The sequence below is a fragment of the Hydra vulgaris genome, chromosome 09 (assembly GCF_038396675.1).
Source record: "Hydra vulgaris chromosome 09, alternate assembly HydraT2T_AEP".
In the NCBI taxonomy this organism is placed as follows: domain Eukaryota; kingdom Metazoa; phylum Cnidaria; class Hydrozoa; order Anthoathecata; family Hydridae; genus Hydra; species Hydra vulgaris.
The window spans coordinates 36698294-36724864 of NC_088928.1; the positions used below are offsets into that span (position 1 = coordinate 36698294).

A 26571-nucleotide genomic window follows, 5' to 3' on the forward strand; every position below is an offset into this window, starting at 1 on the left:
GCAATTTGTTTTTAAATCCAGCAAAAATACTACAACACAAAATAAAATCCTAGAGAGAAATAATAAGTTCCTTGCCGATAAAAACGTAACAAACCTATAGCTAAACGGGCAAGTTAAAGATAAGGTTCAACCAAGTAGTAGAAACTGTCTAAAACTTGATATTTATACCTTGAATCGAAGTTAAAAAAACTATTACTTCACATAGATCATGATTTTTGATAGTTGGAACAGTTGTTAAACACTTATCCAGTCAACTTTTAAGAGAGTAATCCATTTTGATTACAACTTACAGAGGTTACAAACTACATTTCAAAATTTTCTTTTTTCAACGAAAAGACGCCATTTTGATTTGCCGCTCGAATACTTACACAACAAAGAGTCTACTACGATTTTAAACAATTTTTGGCTTTGTTCTCCCTCCATTCTATTATAACTCCTTGGTTATTTTAAATCTTTTTATCGATTACGTATTCGTTGAAGTTTAAACTTTTTTTTATCTCTTAAAGCTCTTTTTCAAATTTTTTATTTTCAATGAAATTTATCTCAAATTTATCTAATCTTTCGTTTTATATTTTTGTGTTCTTTCCTCCGAGCGAATGTACTTAATGAATGATCCCTTATCTTTGAATTTAGTAGACTTTATTTATTTATTTTTTTCTAATTTAAAACTTTTATTTAATTCAGTAGAAATTTGTAATATTTTTCTGCGCACTAAAGTTGTTTTCTTCGAAAGCTTGTTAAAAAAAAAATAGGTGGCCATTTGCAAATTTAGGGCCCTTTTGCAAATCTATGAAGCCTTTTATTTTTATTAACACCTAGCGAAAAAATTTTTTTAGGATTTTTGGGCCCTAAAAAGGGGTTTTTATTTTTGCTTCCGACCCTATAACCACGGCACTGCTTAAAGGCAAAACCTATTGCGAAATGGTTATTTTTTAAACAATCTCTTGAAAAATTTTCCTATCTAGTTATAAAAACCAAGTTATAAAAAACCTACAAACAGTTTCTATAATTTTTAAAAATGGTAATACTATATAAATGCAAATCAACAAAACCATGCTAAGAATTAATCAATTGCCATATAAACTATACAAATATTGAATGTTTAAACATATACAAACTCAAATCTTTTTAGCGGCATAAATAACACGCAGCGTGTAAAATAAATTTAAGGAATCTTTTTTTAAACTCAAGTGAACATTAAAAGAGCATTAAAGAAGCATTGCAAGAGCATTAAAAATCAAAAGAACATTAAAAGCCTTGTGATTTTATTGATGTTGAAATACGGAGAACTCTAGTCTCCTAATGTATTTATAAATTTCATTGAAATAAAATTAAAAAAAGAGTAAAACTAAAATAAAGTCTATGTATTAATTTGGTATTAATAATAATAATAATTTCTAATGAACAATCATTCTGGAAAAACCGGCAGTGACATTTAGAAGGTTTTAAAAGAGTTTTTATCGATTGTTTATTTCCTTATTTTTAAATAAGAAAATAATATGTCAAGACCTATTAAAATAGGTCTTGATATATTTTAAACATTTACTAACTAAACTATTAATTTTGTTTATATTTTGTTTACATACTGCATTATATTATCGCGCCAATATTTTTCTTACTCGAGTAAAATAAAGTAGATTTTTCAAATCTACGCTTTTTCAAACAATGATTAACTCAAAGTTATTTTTTCAACAGAGAATAATTCAAAATTGTTTTAAATAATTTCGTCAGCTTCGTTGTGTTTTATTTATGAAGATTATTGTTTCAAACTTTAAGAAATATTGTTTTGAACTTTAAGAAAATTGTTGTTTAAAATTCTAATTTGATTCATTTTGAAATTAATTTGATATTGAACGGACTAATATCAAATAACTGTCAAAAATTTGCTGCATTTTAAATTTACTCAGCGACAAAAAAAACTTCTTTATTTTTATTAACATCAGGATAAAGTAGTAAGTTTCAGTTATTAACATGTTCTTATTGCAAGAGGCATATGACAAGATGTGAAATTTTATTTTATTACTTAAGTTATAAAATATTATTAAAGTTAAATTGAAAATATTAGGTTTTGATTGGTTTATTTTGACACGCTTGATTTTATCTTTTTCAATGGAAAGTAAGAGTGATTCGCTTATTTAAATCGTGTGATTTAAGCTGTAAGCCATATTTGGTAAATGACGTTATTAATAGCCTATCCTGTTAAAGTACGATGTTCTATTTAATTTCGAAAAACTTTATGAATAGATCTAGTCATGTGAAAGTACAAAGTTCGTTTGAAGCATCTCTATAAATAATTTTTCAAATTTAAAATATTACTTCTGCAGCAAACGGCTAGCCGTTTCTGTGTTGTCGCCTTCCGCTTACTTCGATGAAACTCATTTCGATCAATACCTACAGATAACGCTTACTTCGCTTTTCTTGTTGTTCTCTTATGTTTATAGGTGAGCTCAAGAAAAACCTTTTTTAAATCTTTTTTTTTCGGCTTGAAGGATCCAACTGTCACAGCGTCCAAACGATCACTCTTACAAAAGTGCCACTTGGAGATGGTTGGCTTCCAGATAGCCCCTTAATTACACTTTTTATTTACAATTTTAAAATTGAATGTAATAAGTAAATGAAGGGGTAATTATAATTCAGCAAATTCATTAATGAAGTACTGAGACAATGTAAGTAATAACAATTTTCATTTTAATTAATCGTTTTAATCATAATTTTGTTTTAGATTGGTTTTAATTATTTAAGAATACAGATGACATTTCAATATTATTGTGACTTTATTTAAGACTGTATGAAAAAAAGTTTAATTAAAGAACGGTATAATATACATTTAAATTTAATTTTTAAAATTATTTTGTAAAATAATATTTTCAAAAGGCTGCAACTTTATGATTTTTATAGCAGTGCGATTTGAATTGGCATTAATTTTATCTAAGCTATAACTTTTTTTCTGAAAGTTATGAAATATTAGTAAAATTAAAGATCTATGATGAAATAAAAGCATGGTCAGATAAACAATTTTAAAAACATAGAAACTTGAGTTTCCAAATAAAATAAATATATGTATTCAATAATTGTAAATAAATAATTAGTTTATATTTATAAAAAGTGTTTCTTTAGATTGCATCAGTACTGATGCAATCTAAAGACTTTCTGTCACCGAAAGACTGCAGTCTTTTGGTGGCAGAAAAAAATCCATCCAAAAAACAAGTATTTAAGGGTCTTCCATAAATTACGTCACGCTTCACGGTTAGGGGGGGGGGAGGGTTATTGGTTTTGTGACAACTCATACGGGGCCTGTTACTAAAGTGTTACGATGTTGTGACGAGGGAAGGAGGGGGTCAAAAGCAGTCAAGAATTGCATGACGTAATTTATGGACGACCCTGTATATGTTTTTTGCAGAGCCTAAAAATTATGATATCAATAAAACAATTTATATCAATTATAATAGAAATTATGTAAATAATTTATATCAATTATATATTTTTGTATCAATTAATATTTAATAATTAACTAGGAATTATACAGATAACTTATATCAATTTTAATAGAAATAGATGAATAATAATAAAAATATTTTAAACATATTATGTTTCTAGCGAAATCTTAATACTTCATTTTTTATCAAAACGTCAAGTAAAGCGCTAATCCTCGAAGGTTTAGAAAATCTTCAACGATCCATTCTCTTCAAAATCCAACGATCAAACGTCAATCCTCAAAATTTGCTGATTGTATTTGACATATTTACGTCTTTGAACTGGATATTGGTGACCTCCTTCGGCCTGTAGGATTTGTACCCTGTTTATGGATTTCTAAATATTCAATTGATTCATTGTTTTTGTTTAGATTACATAGGTACATTATTAAGTAGAAAGGCTATTTTTATATTTTGTGGTCAAATAAAAACAAACATTTTTTTGGCCAATATTAGATATTTAGCAACTTTTGTCGCTTTTTAAAGTTGATCTTTCTCAAAAAAAGAAAAGAAAAAACTCTTGGAACAGCATTGAAATTCGAGTGTAAATTCGAATTTCTTTGATATAATAATAAGAATTAAATCAAGATAATTTGATCTCACTGAAACGTATTTAAGGAAAAATTTGAGAGTTATCAGATTGTTTTTTTGCAAAATAAAACGCACTAACTTTTTATTCTGCAATCCGTTTTAAGTTGGCCTTTTCCTTTTTTGTGTCTGCGGGCTTTTTCTTGCCAGCTTTTCGTGCCATCATCACCCAAGGGTGGTCGATAAAATGCGAACTGGTTAAGGCCAACTTTTTTGCAAACCACGGTCCTATTGGTTGTTAATAATGTAATATTTTTTTTATTTTCCGTTTGCCGTTAAATTGTTCATTTTGCTATATATTTTTATGGACTTCAAGTAGAAGCATAAATTATATTTAAATAAAAAGAAATACAATCTAATTTAAAATAAAATAATTAAATTCCGTTATATTTAATTTAAATTAAAAAATTGATGAGCAATCGTTTTTTTATATCTCATAACCAAAGTGGTCATTAAAATATAATGTCTTTGTTCTCAAAAAAAGTTCGCATTTTACTCGCAGGTCGCATTTTAGCCGACAACCTTATCCAAGTTACCACTTGATCAGATCTGACTTGAATTTTGATATTTTTTTTTACAAATATTTTCACTTATGATGATTATTTAAATTAGTGTAAACAGTGTAAACAACGCAGCCCAATTTTTTTTATAACATACAAAAAAGTAAAATAAATTTAAAGTATAAAAAATAACTATAAAAATTATATTATGATTTTTAAAAAAGTTTTATAATTCATTTTCATGAAGTTTTTTTAGTCCTAGCCGGTTGACTCCTTTAAAGAACCCGGATCCTCAGCGGGGAGTAGAACTCTTTCCAAATGCTAATATAAAATATGCAATAATGCATAGATTTTTGTTTACTAAAGTCAAACTTAATACTTGGAATTACTATTACTATTATAACGCACAATTTATATTTATGAAGTTTGCATATAATATAGTTATTACAAATAAAATATTTTTCAAAACATTTATATGTATGTAAATATATATAAATATGTATATATAGATATACATATATATATATATATATATATATATATATATATATATATATATATATATATATATATATATATATATATATATATATATATACATATATATATATATATATATATATATATATATATATATATATATATATATATATATGTATGTATATATATATGTATATATGTATATATATATATATATATATATATATATATATATATATATATATATATATATATATATATATATATATATATATATATATATATATATTAAAGTAATAAAATAACAGCTGCGTACTAACTAAACTTTTCTTTGCTGGTTTCTTTGCTGGTTAGAGTTTGTTTTTTAAACATTTATTATTTGATACTTATTTTGTAATATGTCATATTTTAAATTAAACTAATTAAGAATAAAAATTTTTTAAATAATACTTATTTAAAACAAATTATTCATAAAGATTGCGAATTATTATGTTTATTATTTCTACGGCCACTCAAATTTGACTCTCAAATAGTTATTAATCAATGGAATTCATTTTTAAAATATCATCAATATCCCTTTATTTGTGATAATTTTACTAAAGCTATTGTTTATTAGCTAAATATACTTATTTAATAACTGCTGCATCACAACTAACAACAAGCGTTGAACCATCACTAAATCATTCTTTCATTGCTGTTAAATTAGCGGTGATTATCTTTACTTATTCACTATTAACATATTGCCACTCAATCAGTAGTGAATTAAAGCTTACAAATACACTATTGGATAAGTAATCAATTACCACTTACGCTTTGTATCAAATCAGTGCTAAATTACCAGTGAACAAAATTAAGGTAGTGTAAGGAAAAAATCGGGTGACCTCTTTTAATTATTTGTTGTTAAGGTGCTCCAAAAAGACTTTACGGTCATATCTCAAAGAATTTTGGAAGAGCGTTTAAACAGGAAGTCACGCTTCTTTTTTGGCGATGTCGCTTATCTGGTTAGAGCTACGTCTTTGAAAAAGTGTAAGCATGTAATTTTTATAAATAAAAGTAACTTTTGAAGTTTTAAATAGAAAATGCAATGTCTCATTAAAAAATTAAAACCTAAAATGTATTATAATCCCTTTGTTGTGTCAAGATGGCTTGGTGGTTGTGGGAGTGGTAATATTTGGGTCAGCTTTATTTTAAATCGAATAGGTGTGTGAAACGTTTATGCAGGTCGAATTAACAATACAAAAAGGTTCCATCTCTAGACATGCTGATTGATGGAAATAAATGGTGGTAATTTAACAAGCTATGTGCCTGCCATATCTCTACACAGCTCGTACAGAAAAAGTATCGATAAAAGAAAATAAAGTAGATTGGGTGGCTCAATAACCGGATTTATATCCAATGGAATTTAATTGAACTTAAATGGGTAAAGAATTACTCAAGGCCTGAATAAGATCCATAAATAAGATAAAGCAAGTACTAGATACTAAATGGAGAGGAATTCTAACCGATATTTGCTATAATCTTGTTAAACTAATGCAAAAAAATGTTGAGATCTTTACTTTTGTTGCACCAATTTTGGTGGACCGAATTTGAGATTTATAGGGGTAGAGAATAGAATCCGGAGTAAGAAAGTGTCAAGCTCGATAAAGAGATACAACCTTAGCAGATGCTAATTTTGCAATCGATTTGATATATGGTTTCCAAGAAAGATCGGAAGTAAGAGTTAATTCTAATACATTACCGTTCATAAATATAGGAAGATCTAAACTATTGCAATAACGATTGGCTGAAAAAATTGAGTTTTATCTGAGTTAAAGTTCACCAGTCACTGTGAGCCCCATGATGTAGCAGAAGTGAGATCCTTTTCAAGCTTAAATGTCCCCTCCTAGCAATCAGAGAGTGTTAGCTTTTTATCATAGCAAGAATAAACAGTATCTTCAGCGAACAATGCCACGCTAGATGTGAGAATGAATGGAAGATTGTTAATGTAATTTAAAAAGAGCATAGGGCCAAGAATTGAACGTTGAGGAACCCTTGAAGTTACAGAATAAGAAGAAGAGCGCTGTCCATCGAGGACAACTTTTATATTACGATTGGAAAGAAAGGATTCAATAATCTTAAAGGTGTTACCAGATACACCGTAAGAAGAAAACTTATGGAGAAGACCAGCATGCTAAACTTTATCAAAAGCTTTAGAAATGTCAAGAGCGATGACCTTAATCTCTCACCTTTATCTAATGCACAATAAAATCTATCGGTTATTACTGTTAGCAAACCAGCAATAGAACGAGAAGATTGAAATCCATTTTGATGATCAGAAAGTAAGTTATTAGATTCAAGACGAGAGATTAAGTGTTTGTTAATTAAAGATTCAAAAACCATGATAGGAAGAAGACTAATAGGACGGTATTTAGATTGCAGATCTAACGATAATGTCAACATTCATAAACGGAATAAAAAATAAAATATAACTTAAGCAATTAATTAATTTATTGATTACTGAAGCCATTAATATATTGATAAATGAAAGTTAGGTAAAAGTTTAATACTATTTTCACGAGTTGTTTCACGTACCTAATCTCTGAAACAAATTGAAAATCAAAATCATTTTACCATAAAACAATTCTTTAACTGTAAAATGATTTTGATGCACAGGTTAAGCGTTTAGCAATACAGAACTAGTTGAACTTTATTTGACAAAAGAGATCATATAGAAAATTATCATTTTGATATTCTTCAAAAATGAATAATCATGGATTAACTTCAAACAAAAAACAATACTTTATGTAAATTCACTTTATAAAAGTTAAGTGCTTTAATATCTTTAAATAATAATATTTTAGCCTGCGAAAATTAGAATGCGATTTTTGATATCTTCAAGAGTAGTCAGTTTTTTCCTGGTTTTGCTTTTTTCAAGCTAATACAACTATGTATAAATAAGTAATATAGTTATAGAAGTATCACCATAATCAATTGAAGTTTACACAATTTTAAATTGAGTTTTCCCAATAATCACTAAATAAGTTCTGGTTATTTTTTTTTTTTTTTTTAATGATGTACTTGTAATTTGTTTTTATTTCAACAACAACAACAAAAATTAAACCTTAGCTGTACGATACGCAATTATTTTTTTTTTTAAAGTATCACCCGCTCAATTTTACTGTTTCTGCAGCATTAACTCATAAATGCCGGAAATTTTCAACTTTTACTTCTTTCCCTCTGTTTCCTTTACGATTGTCATTTAAGATTTGATGTCTCTCTGCTCAAAAAATATTTGTATCATTAGCAAAAAGAATTTAAATAATTTTTGAAGTTAAGTAGATATCATTTACATAAAATAAAAGTAGTAATGGTTCAAGAAAAGAGCCAAGAGCACACCACTACTAATTGTTTGTAACCGTGTATATGTTGAGTCGTACGATACTTCTTGTTTCCTGTAATTTAGAGAACATTTTATAATGCTTTTTCCTCCCTATATCTCTAGCCTGTTTGGGATGATCTCGCGGTCAACTGCATTGAGAGCTTTTGCTAATTACATAGGTTATCCAAGTCATACTTTAAAAATCTGGAAAATTGCTTTTGTTAAATATTCAGAAAAAATCCGGAATATATATTCCTCTTAATTTTGCATTCTTAAATTTGTATAGAATATATGATCTATATGGAAAACATTATGGATATCCGGAAAAACTAAAAGTTGATAAAAATACCGGGAATTCCGGAAATATCCAGAAAAAGATAATCCCTGTAATAAAACCATTTTGGGATACTGTTATTTATGGCACAATATTTGCAAGCTTTTGAAAAAAAATTGAGACAAGCTTTCGAAAATTTAATAGAGACACTTATATTGAATTTTTTGAAAAGGTTTTGAGGTTTCCGAATAAACAATTAAATAGTCTGTTGATGTATATTTTTAAACGGAATTATTTGGTAAGCAGTAGATTATTTTGGATAAGATATTTAAATGTTCTATTATGTATTTTTCTTTCCAATACTTTTAAAAAAGTTAAAAAAACCGAATTATTTTTAATTTTTACGGATTTCTTCGAATAAATATTTACAATAACAATATAGTTTTTCATTTCTTTTTTTTTAAGATTTTGTTATTTAAATAATTTATGTACAACTGCTTTATTTTCGAAGAATTTTTTGAAAGCACATTATACCTCGTCATTAGCAAAAAAAAAAAAAAAAAAAAATTTTTAAAACAAAGACAACGAATTGCTTAATATAAATTTCCTCAATTTAACTTTTTTAAAATTCTGCATTATCACTATTTCCAAAACATTGTAATTTGACCAAATTAACTTAACCATTATATGGGAAAGAGCTCTTTCTGCAAAAAGGTTTTGAAATGATAAAACAAATTGATTGTCATATATTGTTGATATTAAAATAATAAAAAATGTCACCTGAATTTAAATTTAATTTTATCTATTTAAAAATTAAGCATCAGTTCGACGAGTAAAAAATATTTAACAAAAGAAGACAGCAATACCGCAATTTAATTATTTCAAATTTAAGTAAACATAAAAACACGAATATACCGTTATAATTACCACAAAATTTAGATTAGCAAAGAAGTACATTTTGACTTTATTAAAAAGAAACATTTGCATTCCATAAAAATAAATTTCTATGTATTTACATTAACAATAGAATTAAATAAATATCCTAAATTAAACCAAGTTATGTTACCAAACGTGACATTTTTTCACAGGATTCATTTTGCTGCCAACTGGACAATTAAATGCAGTTGAAAAGTCTTCGTTATTTCTTAAAACCATATCTACTCTAAAATTCAAAAAAAATTGAAAAGTTACATATGGAAATTCAGCAAATTTGCAGGTAGGTGGACCCGTCAGCAGCTAGCCGATTCTAGAGAACTTATATGCTCATAGAGCTGACATAAGGAAAACGATGGCCATGTTTTTGCCAAATTAGCGCGTCGCATAAATGAATTCATATATTATTATTTTAAACAAAAAATTTTAAAAAGTAAGTTAAGATACAAAACTTTAAATTTGTTCATTAACTGACTTTCTCTACAAGCATAGCATTACAATTCTTTCAGAAAAAAAACTTTTGGCTAAAATGATCTAAATATTCATTCTGTTTGTTTAAAAAAAAAAAAAAAAAAAAAAAAAGTTGGTTTCATTAACAAAAAATAAACTTCCCACTTTGTGAATTCTTGTATGTAACAAACATAGTATAATCAGTATTTATTTTTAGAACCTTGAGATTCAAAACAAATCGGAAAAAATCTTTCAATTTATTAAATTCTAGAAATTATATATCCAGCAATGTTAAACAAACAAATTTGCTCAACGTTACTCAAGATTAAGCTGGAGATTTTATTCAAATCTTTGAGTAAAATTGTGCTCTTTTTTTGTTGTGCTCAACCTCACTATTAACTATTCAAGAAAACATGATAAAAATTGACGGTCATCCATAGCATAACTGCACTTTGATTATTTTTTTAAGAGTTAGGCTACGCAAATAAATTCAAGTCATTCTTGAATTGAAAAGCTGTATTTACTTAATTACTTGTTTTGCATGTACCTGTGAAAAAAGATTTTTTAAGCAGTCCTGGGTAAATCACAATGTTCTAAGAAAACCAATACTTTTTTTCTAAAAGAAACTTAATTTGCAATCATTGATGTTGACAATAATATAACATTAGATGAAATAAGTTTTAACCTTGCTTTTCCACTTTGGCTTAATACATGTAATCCACATAGCACCTCTATAATTTCATTGCAAAAAGTTATTTTTTCATTGTAAACTTTGTGTTTTTCATGCTAAATGCTATAGCAGGTTTCCTGATGTCATTATTGTAAACCATTAACCAATAATTCAGTTAAACCAAGCAGTTGTGAATATAGAATCCTCATTTTTATATTCGCAATAAACTTTAATTCATAATTTACATCATGATTTATTGAATATTGATACTTTTTTCTGTTAGTTATAAAAGTTTATATACTTTTTAAATCTTTTTTATGAAATATTTTTTACATTAAAAAGATGTTCTTATATTCTTTAATGAGTCACATTTGCAAAAAATCAATAGTACATGTTAGGTCACATGGATGTTTAAATAAACTGGAAATATTATAATTTATAATACGGCTAATACTAAAAGATCTCCAATATGGTCAAGCCTGTTAAACTTGTTGTGCAAAGACAAATGGTTCATGTAGGTCTCTGCATGCTGGCCTAGCTGAATAGCATTCAGCTCTTGTGGTTGTAAACACTAAACCTGAAAGTCATTTCAATTTCATGCGAACGATATTCTATAGTACATCATTAAATCCAATTTGCTTGCTAAGTAGTACATGGTTAATATAAAATTGCTTTTAATTAGCCGCAATTAATGCTTCAAACCATATACTATTTATCTGCCAGATCTAGGTTGAGTATGCAGCATTAGGTTCCTGTTACAAAAGGATTGAAACCAATACTTTGCTATTGCCTTTAACACCAAACTCGGACTTTTTATGATTGTATTATGAGCATGTATTCTGAGCGGCTTTGACTGTTGAGTAGCCTAAATGAATTTTATAAACTGTACATAGGTGTTAATTCTGTTTATTTTTAACGACGTACAGAAGTTACAACAATGCAGAAACTAAAAATGACCTGAAAGAGCACATTGCCTTGAAAGTTTATTTTATTTGTTTTTTTTAAAGCTTTCTTTCTATATATATTATAGCTTAAATAACAAGTGTATTTATATATGATTAGTAACGAGTATATACAAATGATTGGTAAGAAGTAAAGTTTAGTGGTTTTATTGTTTTTTATGTTTGTAAAAGTATTGCACAATTTAGTACTATGAAGAAATGTATATAATTTAAAAAAATCATTTTTTTAAAGTGTTTTAAGGTTCAGAAATAAACAGAATAAAATAAATTAAATAAGAATAAAATTTTGTAAAAAATTAAGAAAAAATTTCACATGAAAGAGAAAATACAATTACCTAACTTACTTAGCTACAATTAACAAATAAAATTAATTATCTACTGCAAATTCTCTAGATAACAGCAGAACTGACATTATAAATTTAATACAAACAACATTATAAATTTAAAACAAAAATTTATATTTTGATAATAACTGGGATAATTTGGATATATTAGGAAATAAACTGCTATATTTAACAAGTTATTCGGCTTGACTATGTTTTAAACTGTTAATGCAAAACTTTTGAATCTTGTTAAAAATTAGCTAATACTAAGCAAAATGAAAAATTTGGTTAATAGAAACTTGCTTTAATTTTGAACATAACATGCTAATTAATACTCCTTGATTTTAATAATTTAATACTTTGTGTGTTTATCTTGCAACTTGGTTGCTGTTTTTGTGAAGTAAGAAATTGCGTGTAACATAAAAAATTTGCAATTGAAGGAAAGTCTAATTTAAATATATATTTTTTTCAGTTTACATTTTGTACTCATTAATATAAAAACTAAACAACAAAAGTACAACACTTTAATGAACTGCTAATGACCAATTCATTTTCTATCAAATCTACTTGATCTACTTGCTGGAAAAACATTTACTAGCTGCTAACCATTAAAAAATATTATATTAATAAAAAGTGCACCCAAATAGCAAAAAAAACTCTGGAATACTGGAAAAACATTAATAAATAATAATAATAAAATATTGTATAAATTAAAAACAATTGAATGCTAATTTTAAACATGACAATACCTTTCTTTTTGAAAAAATTTTTTTGCATGTTCTTTTTGAACTGAGCACATTGTCTACAAAATATCAAAATAATTAACTTTATCACATAGCAAGCCTTCACATTAAAAAATTTTTAAAATCAAAAAATGTTCCGATGGAGATAAGTTGTTAAAGTTGCCTGCAAAATCAGCATTTTATCTCCATCAGGGCACAAAATTCCCCCATAATAGAAGACATATCGATGTTAATAATACTAATTAAGTACCTGTGCATATCCCATGAAAAACATCTGATTTGGAGTCATTTGTAATCCAGGAAGCAACTTGTCTTCGCCTCGTATGTAAGAACTTGTTTTGAATGCCTGAATTAAAAGTTGTATCAATAAAAACAATTGGGATATTAATAGTAACATTTTTACAAACCTTTCAAAGCTAAAAAGAGACCAAAGTCATTTTAAGTTAGACCCCAATGAAATTTTTTCAACTAACTTTATTTTTATTTTAAACTAAATTCTTTGTTACTTGTTTTTACTTAGCATTTAACATATATGAAAAGGTTATTTACATTTTTTTGTAATATTTTGTTATAAAAATATAAAATCCAAAAAAAAAATTATAATCACTGCAATAATTTTATAATTAGATCTGTGAAGTGAAAGAATCCTTAAAATTTAAACTCAGGTTATTGTCTCTGTGAAGACAGCAAATGTGAAAGTAAGTTCAAATTCATGTTAGAATTAATTGCCCAAACTTTTTGCGTAAAAAAGGTTTCTGAACATTATAGCTTGAACTAGGATATTTTTTTTTATAAAAATCTTTTTTATAAAAATTATGATATTCATGAAAAATAAAATGAAAAATCTAGGAAGAAAACAAACAATAACAAACATGTTTACTCTCTAATTTGTTTGCAAAGAATATTTCTTGCAAATAATTTCTCTATACTAATGAACAACTTCATCATGACATCCCTGCTAGAATATCTTTAAACTCTGAAAAATGTTTTAAGCCATAAAAATTAATCATAAACAGTGAAGATTTAATCATTGGTAAATAGCCTGTGGAATACTGTTGTCATATCTAGGCTAAATTTCCATAGATAAGTTATTTCTTTCTTATACAAGATATTTTAATACCTCTATCAGCCAAGTTTGAATTTATATCAAACCAATACTTTTCTAAATGAATCAATCTTTAGTTCCATTATCCATTAACTTTATTTTTTACCAATAAAATGCTTAATGATTGCGATGATTCTATATCATTTTATCTTAATCTTATAATTTTTAAATATTTAAACTTATTATATCTTTTATTTCTAATATTTAATATAAATATAACTTTTACTTCAGGTATTTAATCTTATTTGATTAAAACCATATTAATTAGCAAACTATTTTAAACTTTATTAAATATGCCAAAAATTTCATGTTTGTTAACATAGTCAAAAAAGAATTAACTACCGTGGTGTGAGGTAAGAAAGTCCTAGTTTTCGATATCTCAGTTTTACCCTATTTTAGGCGTGAATTCTTTCAAAAAAGTCTTGATTTAAGCTGTAAGAGCTGTTCGAGGTGATGACAAAAAGAAAGTACTATAATTTTGTTTGGAATAAAAGAAAGTCCTAATAAGTAAAAAAAAAAGTCTTAATGTTTAGTATTATATTTCTTGAATATTAAAATGACTAATACACTAAAGACATTTTTCTGACAGATTTATTAATTCTACACATGATATAAAATTAAAATTTCTTTCCATTATTCTACGTATAATTTTACTTAGTTTTAGACTTTTTAGCTGCTTTTTGTTTGATATCCCTTCGAATTTCATTTTCTTGTACACTTAACGGGACTTGTAAGATCTAAATCTTCTAGTAAAAAAAGAACACAAACCGAAGTATTTAAATCCATTTGGTATTAAAGTTGGATTTTCCTGTGTTTTAGCAATTGCATTCTGGAGCAGGGGCGCAAATGTCCCTTTTGGTAGAGCATTTGTCGGTCCAAATATCTTTTGCAACATGAAAGTAAACTCGGTCCAATGGTGGGGCAAAATGGGTGCAATTAGGTGGCAAACAAATGAGGACAATACCATTTTCTCTGCAAAATTGTCCTAAATCTAAGGTCAAATGTGATTTGTGGCCTTCTAAAAAAAGAATTATTGGCAATAGGACATTATTTTTCCTTAAAAATTTAATGAAAGGTCCAGATATATAATCGCAAAATGTTTGGAACATCTGGTAACCTTTGGCTGATTTACCCATAACCCAATCTTTAGGAAAGTCAGCTGCAATTTCTGGTGGAATTCGCCGTTCATATGGATACAAAACCAATGGTGGTGCAAATAAATTACTTGCATTAACTGTTATCATAATTGGGAAACTTTCTTTATCACTATTTGCAGTGATGTTATACAATCGTTTGTTTTTTTGTCCGATTACATTTTTAATAGATGGGCACAGATCAAAAGATAACTCATCAAGGTTTCAAATTTGATTAGGATTCTCAAACACAGACAATAAACCATTTTTATCCATATACTCTGTTATTTTTTGGAACCACGTTCTAATATCTTGTTTGGAAACTAGTGTTCTGTGTTTTGGAAGTGTCTGAACCTTTTAAATCGAAAGTGTTGAATGTCTCTTGAAAAAATTGCGCACCCAACGAGTGCCAATTTCTTTTGGGTCAAGTTTCATTTAATGTGCACCCTTAGGACGAAGTTTCTTTGTGACTGGCATACCAACATTGGTGATACCAATTAACCAATTTTTAATTTTAACCTCTATGGTTTTATCAAAAATTGTTGGACACCCTACTTAACTCTTTGCTTGACCTTGCGTTTGTTGAACATGAGTTGTCATAGGTACTTTATAAAATTTAAATGCTGCATACATTGTCATAGTCTTTTTTTTTTATTTTATTCAATGCTTCATCCATATCTTGTTGTGAATATGGCTTGTAAGGTCTTTTTTGGCCTAAAACAAAAAATGAAATTAATTTTGTAAGGTAGGACTTCTTTTTGTATACGGTAAAAAAGAGAAAAAAGAAAGTCACATCAAATTTTTCGTAAAAATATTAGTTTTTACGTGTAAATCGATCGTTTTAACGTGCAAATTCCAAACTTACCATGTTTATGTGCCATTATTGATCAAAATAGTTTTTTAACAACAAGATTTTTACAATAAAAAACCTAACTCTTTACCATACAATTTTTGACGCAATGTTCAATATGGCACCAGAACAAATACTCTGATTGGCCGAATTCTCCACCAATCCAACCAATTTTTTTATGGAAAGTTTCTTCAAAAATATTTAGTTAAAATAACAAAAAGTATTTTCTCAAAATATTTATTTTATAATATACAAAATTTATCATTTGTTACATTAGGACTTTCTTACAGTATAGGTCACACCACGGTATATATATAATGCTTTATCCAGACCAGAAAACACTTTATCCAGGCCTTGTAAACGCTAAGTTGTTAGCTTTTTCTACATTATTCAATAAGACAATTTTTTACAAAATCTTGTTTGAATTTCAAAAGTTATGTTTGTTTTGAGTGTTCATAATAACTAATAACAAAATTGACCACTTTGTCATTTTGTTAAATCATAAAAACTTTTAAAACTTAAAAGTTGAAGAGTAGCAACTATAAACATTTGTAAATGTAATTTGTAAAAAACATTTGTTCTAGAAAAAACCATCATTGTTTGTACAACTTGTCAATGTTGTTTTTGAGACACTATTTAAATGCTGCTTTTCTCAGTGTCAATCTGTTTGTTTTTACATTACTTAAAGCATTAATCATGTTTTATGTTTCATCAGTTATGTTATACTATGTTTCATCAATTATTTTTTTGTTTTATCAATCATGTTTTATTATGTTTCATCAATTATGTTTTATGCTTCATCAATTATGTTTTAGGTTTCATCAATTATATTTTATGTCTCATCAATTATGTTTCATGTGAAGCTTGAGTTTTGCTACTTTTTGTTAAAGAAAAAAAAAGCTCTTTTTGTACTTAAACTCAGAAGCGTAGCAACAAAAAATAGACCTCCCCACAAAATTTTAATCCGGGGCTCCTAAATCACTTCTCTGCTTTGCCGCTCCTCCGCTCTGGAAAAAGTGCAGAAAAATTCTCTTAACCCTAAGCTTATCGCAACCAAAGCACTTAGTCAATGATAGTAGATTCAATCTTCTTAGTCTTTTGCAGTATTAAAGATTTTTTAAGCTGAAAAGCAAAATGGGCTGAAAGCCCATTTTGTTGCTTTGCATTGAATGGATTCAAAAAAAATAATTGATGAAACATAATATAACATAGAAACCAAGGTTTTATCAGTTTTTAAATAAGAAGTCCAAATAGACACTGTATATTTATGGTGTAGTCTATTAAACACTTCATATAACTTGAGAACCATATTTTCATCAATGAAAGTAAATGTCTTTTTGCATACCAAGAATTTGTAAGGACTTTGAGACAACTGTTCAAAAATGTGTGCTACACTTGGCGTTACATGAAATAATGACTCCTAAATTACGCATTTTAGTCGAGCTTTTTAGGGATTGATTTATTATACCTTTTTATATAGTTTCCCATTAATTCTGAAATATCTTAATTTTAACATTTTAAGTCTGTTTTGAGGTAGAGAATTAATGCTTCGAGATTACAGCAATAAACTGGTGAAATACTTTAGAAGATAAAATAATATCAAAAGTTTCTATTAGATTAGTCACACATAATTTTTGGTAAAGAAAGCCATGTTGATTATAAAATCAACATGGCATTTTATTATCGTTTATGTGCTTAAAGATTTTGTTCTTAACAAGTATTTTGACTATTTTGCAAGCAACATAGCTTAGTGAAATAGGACAATAGTTTTCAGCAAGTAATTTATTTTCTGTTTTTTTATAGACTCAACTAAAATTTGCTAATTTTTATAGAGTGAGTCGAATTCTAAAATTAAAGAGTTTATGAAAGAATTTTGCAAATGGAAAAAATATTCATAAGGGTTTAGTTTGGTAAGTTAATAATGTCTGAAATAGTAAAACCTAAGTTGTCATTATAAGTTCATTCAGGTTAGTATCACTTTTTTAACAATGGAAATTATTCAGAGGGATTTTAATAATATTTCTTTTCTATGTGCTCATTTTGCTTTAAATATTTCAGCTTTAATAGAACGATTAAGAAAATATTTTAAGTTCACTATTATTCCATTTAGTTGAGTTGTTGATACACCAAGCAGAGTTATTTGCTTGGATAAGGTTTTTAATGTGTGGAGTAACGCAAGGATCACACTTTTTTTTTGTTTTATTAACCTTGGGGATAAAATATTCGCAATCAGTACAATTGTTAGAGATTAATAAATTAAACATTTGATCCGCGGTTTTATGTAGAAATAAAATATTTCAGTTTATTGATGCTATTAAAGTTTAATATTGAATCATATTCACCTTTGCTATAACTAAACAACTGAGATTCACTTTCGGGTAACAGTTTTGAAGCTAAAATTCTTCAAGTGATACTAAAGCTGCCCTTAATATTATTACCTAATATAGCATTACGAAACAATTTTTACAATGGAATTACTGTTGTAGGTAAATAACAAGTCTAACATATGATTTGAGCAACCATAGATTGTGTGGACATATGTCCATGACAATCTATGGTTATATGTGATATGTTAAAATTACCAACAATAAAGCAACCATCATAGGGTTTCCTAATTAAGCTACGAGCTAATTTAAAGGATTCAGCGATATATTATATTAAATTGCATCATTTAGTCAATGTATAACCTAGATAAGTATGTATTTATTGTTAACTTTTACAGATACTAAAACTTGTTTGAGAAAAGTTTTATAGAACTAATTAACTTCATGAGAGATAAATACATAAGTATGAAGATAGCTTCACTGCGACCTCGGCATCTGTCTTAGCAATCTTTTTTTCAAGTAGTTTATTGTTTTAATACAATTGCTTCACTATTGGACTTTGCTTTAAAACCTTACGACATCATACTTACCACTTAACTAAATTGTATATTTATGAGTTGATACAGTTTGTTTTAATTTATTAGATATGAATAAATTAAAAGCTTACTTTAAAGTATTAGTCAAGCTTATTATTAAAGCTAAAAAAAATAGTCTGAAAAAGAGTTCATAGCTATATAAGAATAGCAAAAATTGTTGTTGCATTTATATGCATATATTATTTTTAAGAATGACAACATTTATAAAAAAAATTTGAAAATTTTGGCTCAGGCCCCTAATAACTCTGGACCCTCCAGGGGCTGCGGGCCCTTCACTACGCTACTGCTTAAACTATCACTTCAATTAATTCTTTTAAAGTGCGACCCTATATGACATGACCCAATTAGCAAACATTAACTCTATTCCTTATTTTAAAAGCCTGTAATCTTATACTATGATATTTATAAAAGTTATAATGGTAATATATTTTTTTAAACTATCATTAAGAAGTGTTATGGATTTACTTTTAAAAACTTTTATTTATAAGTGCCAAGGATTTACTTTCTAAAATCATTATTTTGAAGTGTCATGGATTAACTTATCTAATACATTAGAATTAAAGGACAGTTAAATGTTTATTATTAAATACAGGGACCGTATTCTCATCTCTTCATTAAGCTTAACAGAGCATTGGTCAAAAAAAAAAATTTTTTTCAAAATTTCAGACAAAAGCTCCATTAAGCTTAACGAAGAGATGTAAATGAGACAGCAGATTGGTTTTATTATTAACCTATTCTTATAATGAAATTAACAGACCCGAACATAATTAAAAATCATTTATTAACAAATGGCATATAATATTAATAAAAATAGATAACATACATTAAAAGCCATCTTAACTCCACCATTATCCGCAATGATTTCAGAATAATCAACTGACTAAATTAAAAAATCAAATGTTTAAACAAACATATCTTGATCAAGATAACAATAATTTTCTAAAAAATTTTTTTTACCTGTGTATCTTGGGAGTCATGTTGATTCTCAAAGCATTTAGAATAATTTGCAAACATAGAAGCTGTTGGCTTACTCCACCAGTTCACCAAATTTCCAAATTTATCAAAATGTTGACCTACATAAAAATAAATAAATAACTAAGTAATTATATGATTTGCCAACAAGTGAGAACTAATTGTGTAAAGAAAAATTTTAAGAAAATTTTTTTGTAACCTTGAAGATCAAAGCCATGAGTAAGAGCATTTCCTATCATTGATCCTAACGCACCATAATTTATTGCACTAAAGTTAAAAAAAGTTAAAATTATCAATGAAATGAAAGCTCAAAAAATATAGTGTAAATATTAACTGATAAAATAGATTGTTCTAAAAACTATCAACTAATGAAACAATAAACTCAAAAAATTATAAACTATATCAACCAATGAAAGAAAATACTCAAAAAATTACTAACTATTTCAACTAATGAAACACTCAAAACATTATCAACTACATCAACAAATAAAAGAACATATTAAAAAAATCATCCACTATTTCAACTAATGAAACACTCAAAGTATTATGAACTGCTCAAAAAATTAATCTAACAGCATGTTTAAAAACTAACAAAAATTGAAATGATATCTAAATAACTAAAAAAAGAATACATAAAAATAGAAATGTAACATACGTAGGATTATAACATACATAGGAAATCCTGAGTCAAAAAATGGTGATTGGATTATACCAGCAGGAACAGCTAATAACAAACACAAACATTGTTATATATGAAATAAAAAAATTACAATTTCTCTGCATTTATTTGAATAATCTTCTTTTATTTATTTTAAATAATAAGTGAACAAAATTGATAAAAAAAGTACAAAATTTACCAATAACATTGTTAGGTGAATTGAAGAACACATTCACTTCAGTTGGCATCATATGCCATCTAATAAAAATATTATTTAGCATAAGAAAACTGGTTATAATCACAAAAGTTAGATTAATTCATCTCTTTTAAGACTTTCACAATAAGAGAATTGATTGAAAAATGCAGTGACTTCCTAGTGGCAGGATGCTTTTTTTTAAAAAAAAGCATAAAAAATTAACGATTACAAAAATTTACATAAAGTAAAATTTTGAAAATAGCAGCAGCAAGACTTATTTAAAAAACTTCATTTGAAAATCTTTGAACATAAAAATTTTGCACTTAAAATGTTCAATATTTTTTAGGTTAGTTTAAAAGTCTGTTTAAAACTTAAAAATATTCTATTGCTATACATTAAGAGTGAAAACAAAATAAAATATTCTAATTGACTGATGCAACCGCTCCATTTGATTGATGATTTAACCGCTCCAACTGATCGATGCTTAAGTAGTTTTAAGATACAATTAACAAACCCTGTGCCTGATACAATACATCAGACAGTACTCTAGGGTGAGAGTATTATTAATGTGAGGATGATTATACCTTAAATTTAGATTTTTAAAGTGTTAATTGAAATCTTGTTGTTGTTAGTTATTTTAATGCTTAGTTGTAAATAAATTTTACTCACTCATCTTTTTGAACAGGATGACCTCGCCTCTCCATCATTCTTTCGTGAAAGAACTCACGTGCATTAAAGTAGTTTCTAAGGGGATTGTCTGTGACTGTTAACTAAAACACAAAAATAATGATTTTGGAATGGTTATTTTCAAAAAATAATTTTAAATTAAAAAATTAAAAACTCCATTAATAAACTAAGTATCTATTCAAATTTAGAACTAAATTAAAAATCTAATAAAAATCATGAGTTAAAATAGCAAATCAAATTTAAATCCAATAACAAATTAAATTTCTATCAAGAATTTCCAATAGAAAATCAGATATTAATTAAATCTAATAGTAAATCAGATTTTAATTAAAACCCAGTAGTCAATCAGTTTTTAATAAAAATTCAATAGCAAACCAGATTTTAAAGAAAATGTAGTAACAAATTAGATTTCAATAGCATAGCTAATAGCAGTAAAACAGCCAATTAGTTTAGAATTTATTATTATTATATTATTATATATACCCTAATTTTTAATATAATAATATATATAATATTACATGAACTTTTTTTTACCTTTTTTTGCCTTGATCAATCAATGCATTATTATGAAATAAATTTGTATAAGTATGAGCCTTGAAAAACAACACTTTTTTGCTAAAGCTTACACCATTTTAAAAAACACCTCAAAATGCTTAGCAAGAGAATGTTTTAGGATTTTTTTTAATAGAAAGCAAAAGTTTTATTTTATTGAGATTTTAAGTAAAGTCAAGGTAAAATAACTTTAAACTTACATTTTCATAAAATTTGTTTAATGCATCAATATTCTTTAACCAATTTGGATAACCAACCATTTCAATAATAGAATTTGCCTGTTAAATGTAAATTAAAATTGTAAATTAAAATGTAATTAAATTTAAAATAAATTATAATTAAAAAATAAACTTTGAAAAATATCTCAACAACTTCAGTTCTAAATTTTGACCTTTTCTTCTGCAAGACGTTTGGTTATATCGTCCATCCAATTAAGCTTCTGAATGTTATGAATAAATGCTTCTTTAATCATGGCACTCATTTTTTCTACCTTTTAATAAAAAACATAAGTATAAATTTTTTATCACAAATTAAAGGAGTTGGAAAAAAACATTTAGACTAAGAAATCGTTCTAACCTCTTTTTTAAAGAATCCAACTTTTTCCATTTCTTGTATAAGCAGGTAACCTGTAGCAAATCCAAATACTGAATCTGTTTTTGATATGCACCCTCTCCAACCATCTTCAACACCCTTCGCTGAAATCTCATTCTTTGAAAATTCTAATACTGCCATTCGATATGGTTTTGAAAATAAAGTCAAAACTGGTTTGATCAAGTGCCATACCATGTAATTAGCAATAATTCTAATTGGTGAAAATTTTCTTCAATGTTACATTTTATATAAGAATATTAAACATTTGTAAATATGTATGTATGTATGTATATATATATATATATATATATATATATATATATATATATATATATATATATATATATATACAATATATATATACACACATACAGGCCACAGCAGGAGTAAATGAGTGCGAGAGCAGAGAAATGCTTTTCTAAAACGAACATGGCAAGCCATGCAGGCTGCTTTTCTAAACAGCTTTTTTCAAAAGCTTTTAGTTTTTGTGCAAACTATCAGTTTATTCATAAAAAAATAAATATAAGTTAGTTAAGTACAAAATTTGGTTTAATACTCATTACAAACATATGCTTGTAATGTTAAAATATATATATATATATATATACATAACAATTGTTATTTATCACGCTGTGAAAAAATTCTTTTTTTCACAGATGATAAACAACGCTTGACCATCTTCTTTTTTATAGCTATTCTTTTGTTTATTAACAACTTATTTATGTTTATTAACATTAATTTAATTATTTGATAAAAAATTTAACAAATAAAGAGCTATAAAAGTTTTTACAGCTCGTAAAAAATATTTTATAATTTCTTACTGTAATAGAATGTAGGACGTTTAGAAATTATTACAACAATAAAAGATTCCAAACTAAAAGTGATTATATACAGTCTCATGCAAAAGTTTAGAATTAGTTTAGTATTTTTTAGGTAAATCTGTAATTTATTGAAAATGACACACACAAATGAAATACACAAAGCTAAGATTTAATTTATGTTATATACATACATGTGTATTATGTTATATACATACACATGTATGTATATAACATGTATGTAGAACATTTAATTGTGTGTTATATCTTTTTATTTTGCTCAAATTGAGACATTTAAATAATTCGTTATAATTAATACATAAAATATATATGTCATTACATAATATAAAAATTATTACACAATAATTTAGTATGTAATAACTTTATATTATAAATATGAGACCAAAATTAAAAAAAAAGTAGTTAAATATATAACTTTCAAAAAGTTTTACTTTTTCAAATGTATTTTTTTAAATTAAAAACTAGATTTTAAAACAGCTTTAATAAGAAGACATTGCATTGACTAAGAAAAAGATTTACAACAAATATTATCAATTTATTTTTTCATAATCACATTTCTATAAGAAACTAATTTTTTATTTCAGTTAGTCCAATCAAATTAAAAACATTTGCATTTCAATTAGCGCTCTTTTAAATTTTTTTTTTACAATAACTGTGTCTTTAAAAATGTTTTATAAGCAATTATTCGTTTACTTTAAAAATGACTTTTGTGTTTTTCATTTTAGTTACAACAATATGATGTGTCTTTAAAAAAGTTGATTATGCAATTATTGGTTTACTTTGAAAATGACCTTTACCATGACATTTTTCATCTTAGTTACAACGATACAGTTATCTTTTATAAACAGCTTTTCAAACATGACCATAATGTCATTTATGTTATAGTGGTATTTACTGTTACAAAGAAATAAAAAATAAATAAACAATCACATTTTGTAAGCAAAAAAAAACTCTTAAACTCGAATGTTGTCTTTTTTATTTGATGTAAAATGCACACAAACTTTTAATTTTTTAAATAAATATCTAAAAATAGATAAAAAAAAGAAAGTAGTTAATATTTTTTTTTTAAATTATATTTTTGAAACAGCCCTACACTGCTCCTGTAAACCACTTTGGGGAGAGCCTACACTCCCCTAAAGTGGTTTATGGAAAGACAGAGCTAAATATATATATATATATATATATATATATATATATATATATATATATATATATATATATATATATATATATATATATATATATATATATATATATATATATATATATATATATATATATATATATATATATATATATATATATATATATATATATATATATATAGTACTAGATTACATGAAAAAATATATTGTGATCAAAACCTTAAGTTTAATGCCTATCAGCAATCATCTGCTGTATATATTCTTCTAAGAATAGAGAGAAAGTCCTTTTTTCACATTAAAATCTAAAAATATCAAAAATTTAAAAAAAATTTTAACTATTATTTTTGGAAATTTTCATATAAATTTGCTTCATTTAAGACCAGGTTGACTATATTTTTTTTCAATAATATTAGAGACATTAAATGTTCAAGGGTCTTGAAAGACTCTATATATTTTTTATTCTAAAATTGCTTCAATTAATTATTTCCATAAAAAGCCAAATTTAATTTGAAAAGATAAAAAATTACAAGCTTCTCTTTTATAGAAAACTTTAAGGATATTTCAGGTATAACAAAAAAGGTTATAAATTTAAATGCTTAAAAATTACAACAACAAAACTTTGGATACTCTTTAACAATTTCTTATATGTTTCTTCTGCACAAGTTTTATTACTTTGAGATAATCCTCTTAGCCACAGGAAAATAAATGCAAAAAAGTAATAAACTCAATCAAGTATAACTTTTATATACCTTCTTTCTGTTTTAATTACTAAATCAGACATGCTCTTTAGGAAATGTGGAGTATAAACAACAACAGGTTCGTCAGATTTGACTGCATGTTTAAACATATTGTTCAAATAATCCAACCATGGTATCTAATAGATAAATTTATACATATATATATATATATATACATATATATACATATATATATATATATATATATATATATATATATATATATATATATATATATATATATATATATATATATGTATATATATATATATATATATATATATATATATATATATATTTATATATATATATATATATATATATATATATATATATATATATACAGTGTGTGCTCAGAGAATTAGAAACACTGTCTTTTTTTTTAAATTTTTTTGTTATAGTTTTTTTATTTTATATATAAAAATGTTGCAGACTATTTTTTCGTAACTTTTGAGTGTTGCGGTCTATATTTATTACAAAAAACATACTTATTTATATTTTTTTTTAAATAATTCCACTATTGTACAAGCAAAAGATTACATATTGGTGATTTATTTTAGTATTTTGTTATCCCTCCCTTGGCACTTATTACCGCTTCTACACGTCTTGGCATACTTTCTATGCATTTTATTGCATTATTTTGAATATCTATGTTATTGTGCCAGACTTTGATCATCTTTTCAATTAATTGTATTTTGTTGGTGATCGTTTCAGAAGCAATTTCTCTTTTCATGATCTCCCACAGATTTTCAATAGGGTTTAAATCTGGTGAGTTTCCAGGCCATGGTAGCACTGGAATTTTCTTTGCTTTTAGGTACTCTGTAACCTTCTTTGCTTTATGGCATGGGGCAGAATCATGCATAAATGTAAATTTTTGGTTCGTTGGGAACCATTCCTTCAACTGTGGTACCAATCTTGTGTCAAGAACTTTTATGTATTGGTCCTGGCGCATAGTTCCCTCAATGATATATAAGCGCCCTGTTCCATGTCCACTAATGACAGACCATACCATTATACTTAGAGGATGCTTTACACATTCTAAGATGCAGTCTTTGTGGAATTTTTCTCCAGCTCGTCTACGCACAAACTGTGATTTGTTCATCAATATCTGGATCGTCGATTCATCCGAGAAACATACCTAAACAACATCAAAAAAACTTATAAGTCAAAGTTTTAATGTAGGCAAATCTCTAAATGGAATGTGTACAATTATAAATGAAGTACTTACATTTTTCCAGTCATCGACGGTCAAATGCCGATGACTTTTAGCCCAAGCAAGGCGTTTTTGTTGCATTGCTAGAGTGAGCTTAGGCTTTTTAGCAGGTCGACAGCATCTAAATCCTTGTTCTTTGAGTCGGCGACGAACTGTCATTGGAGATACTGGTATTCCAGCATCTTGTATTAAAGTGGTTAGTATTCGCCTAGGCTTATT

The 26571-nt window shown here is 26.3% G+C and overlaps 1 protein-coding gene and 1 long non-coding RNA gene across 3 annotated transcripts in view; one reads left to right on the forward strand and one right to left on the reverse strand.

Moving 5' to 3' along the window:
- The first annotated feature begins 2320 nt into the window (after positions 1-2320).
- LOC124811465 (uncharacterized) lies at positions 2321-3826 on the forward strand. Its single transcript, XR_010641071.1, has 2 exons — positions 2321-2666; positions 3598-3826. It is a non-coding gene; the product is annotated as an uncharacterized LOC124811465 (long non-coding RNA).
- Positions 3827-9411: 5585 nt separating this feature from the next.
- The window catches only part of LOC100215799 (neprilysin-3), a 39474-nt gene continuing 22314 nt past the window's right edge, over positions 9412-26571 (reverse strand). For both annotated transcript variants that reach the window (XM_065805566.1, XM_065805567.1), the window contains exons 4-16: positions 25152-25276; positions 22404-22629; positions 22219-22317; positions 22028-22105; positions 21258-21358; positions 20592-20650; positions 20407-20458; positions 19934-20001; positions 19720-19835; positions 19586-19642; positions 13005-13100; positions 12761-12813; positions 9412-9835 (exon numbers count right to left, since the gene is read on the reverse strand). In XM_065805566.1, coding sequence (XP_065661638.1) covers positions 9736-9835; positions 12761-12813; positions 13005-13100; positions 19586-19642; positions 19720-19835; positions 19934-20001; positions 20407-20458; positions 20592-20650; positions 21258-21358; positions 22028-22105; positions 22219-22317; positions 22404-22629; positions 25152-25276 — 1230 coding nt within the window. In that variant the 3' untranslated portion in view covers positions 9412-9735. The remainder of the gene's footprint in view (positions 9836-12760; positions 12814-13004; positions 13101-19585; positions 19643-19719; positions 19836-19933; positions 20002-20406; positions 20459-20591; positions 20651-21257; positions 21359-22027; positions 22106-22218; positions 22318-22403; positions 22630-25151; positions 25277-26571) is intronic.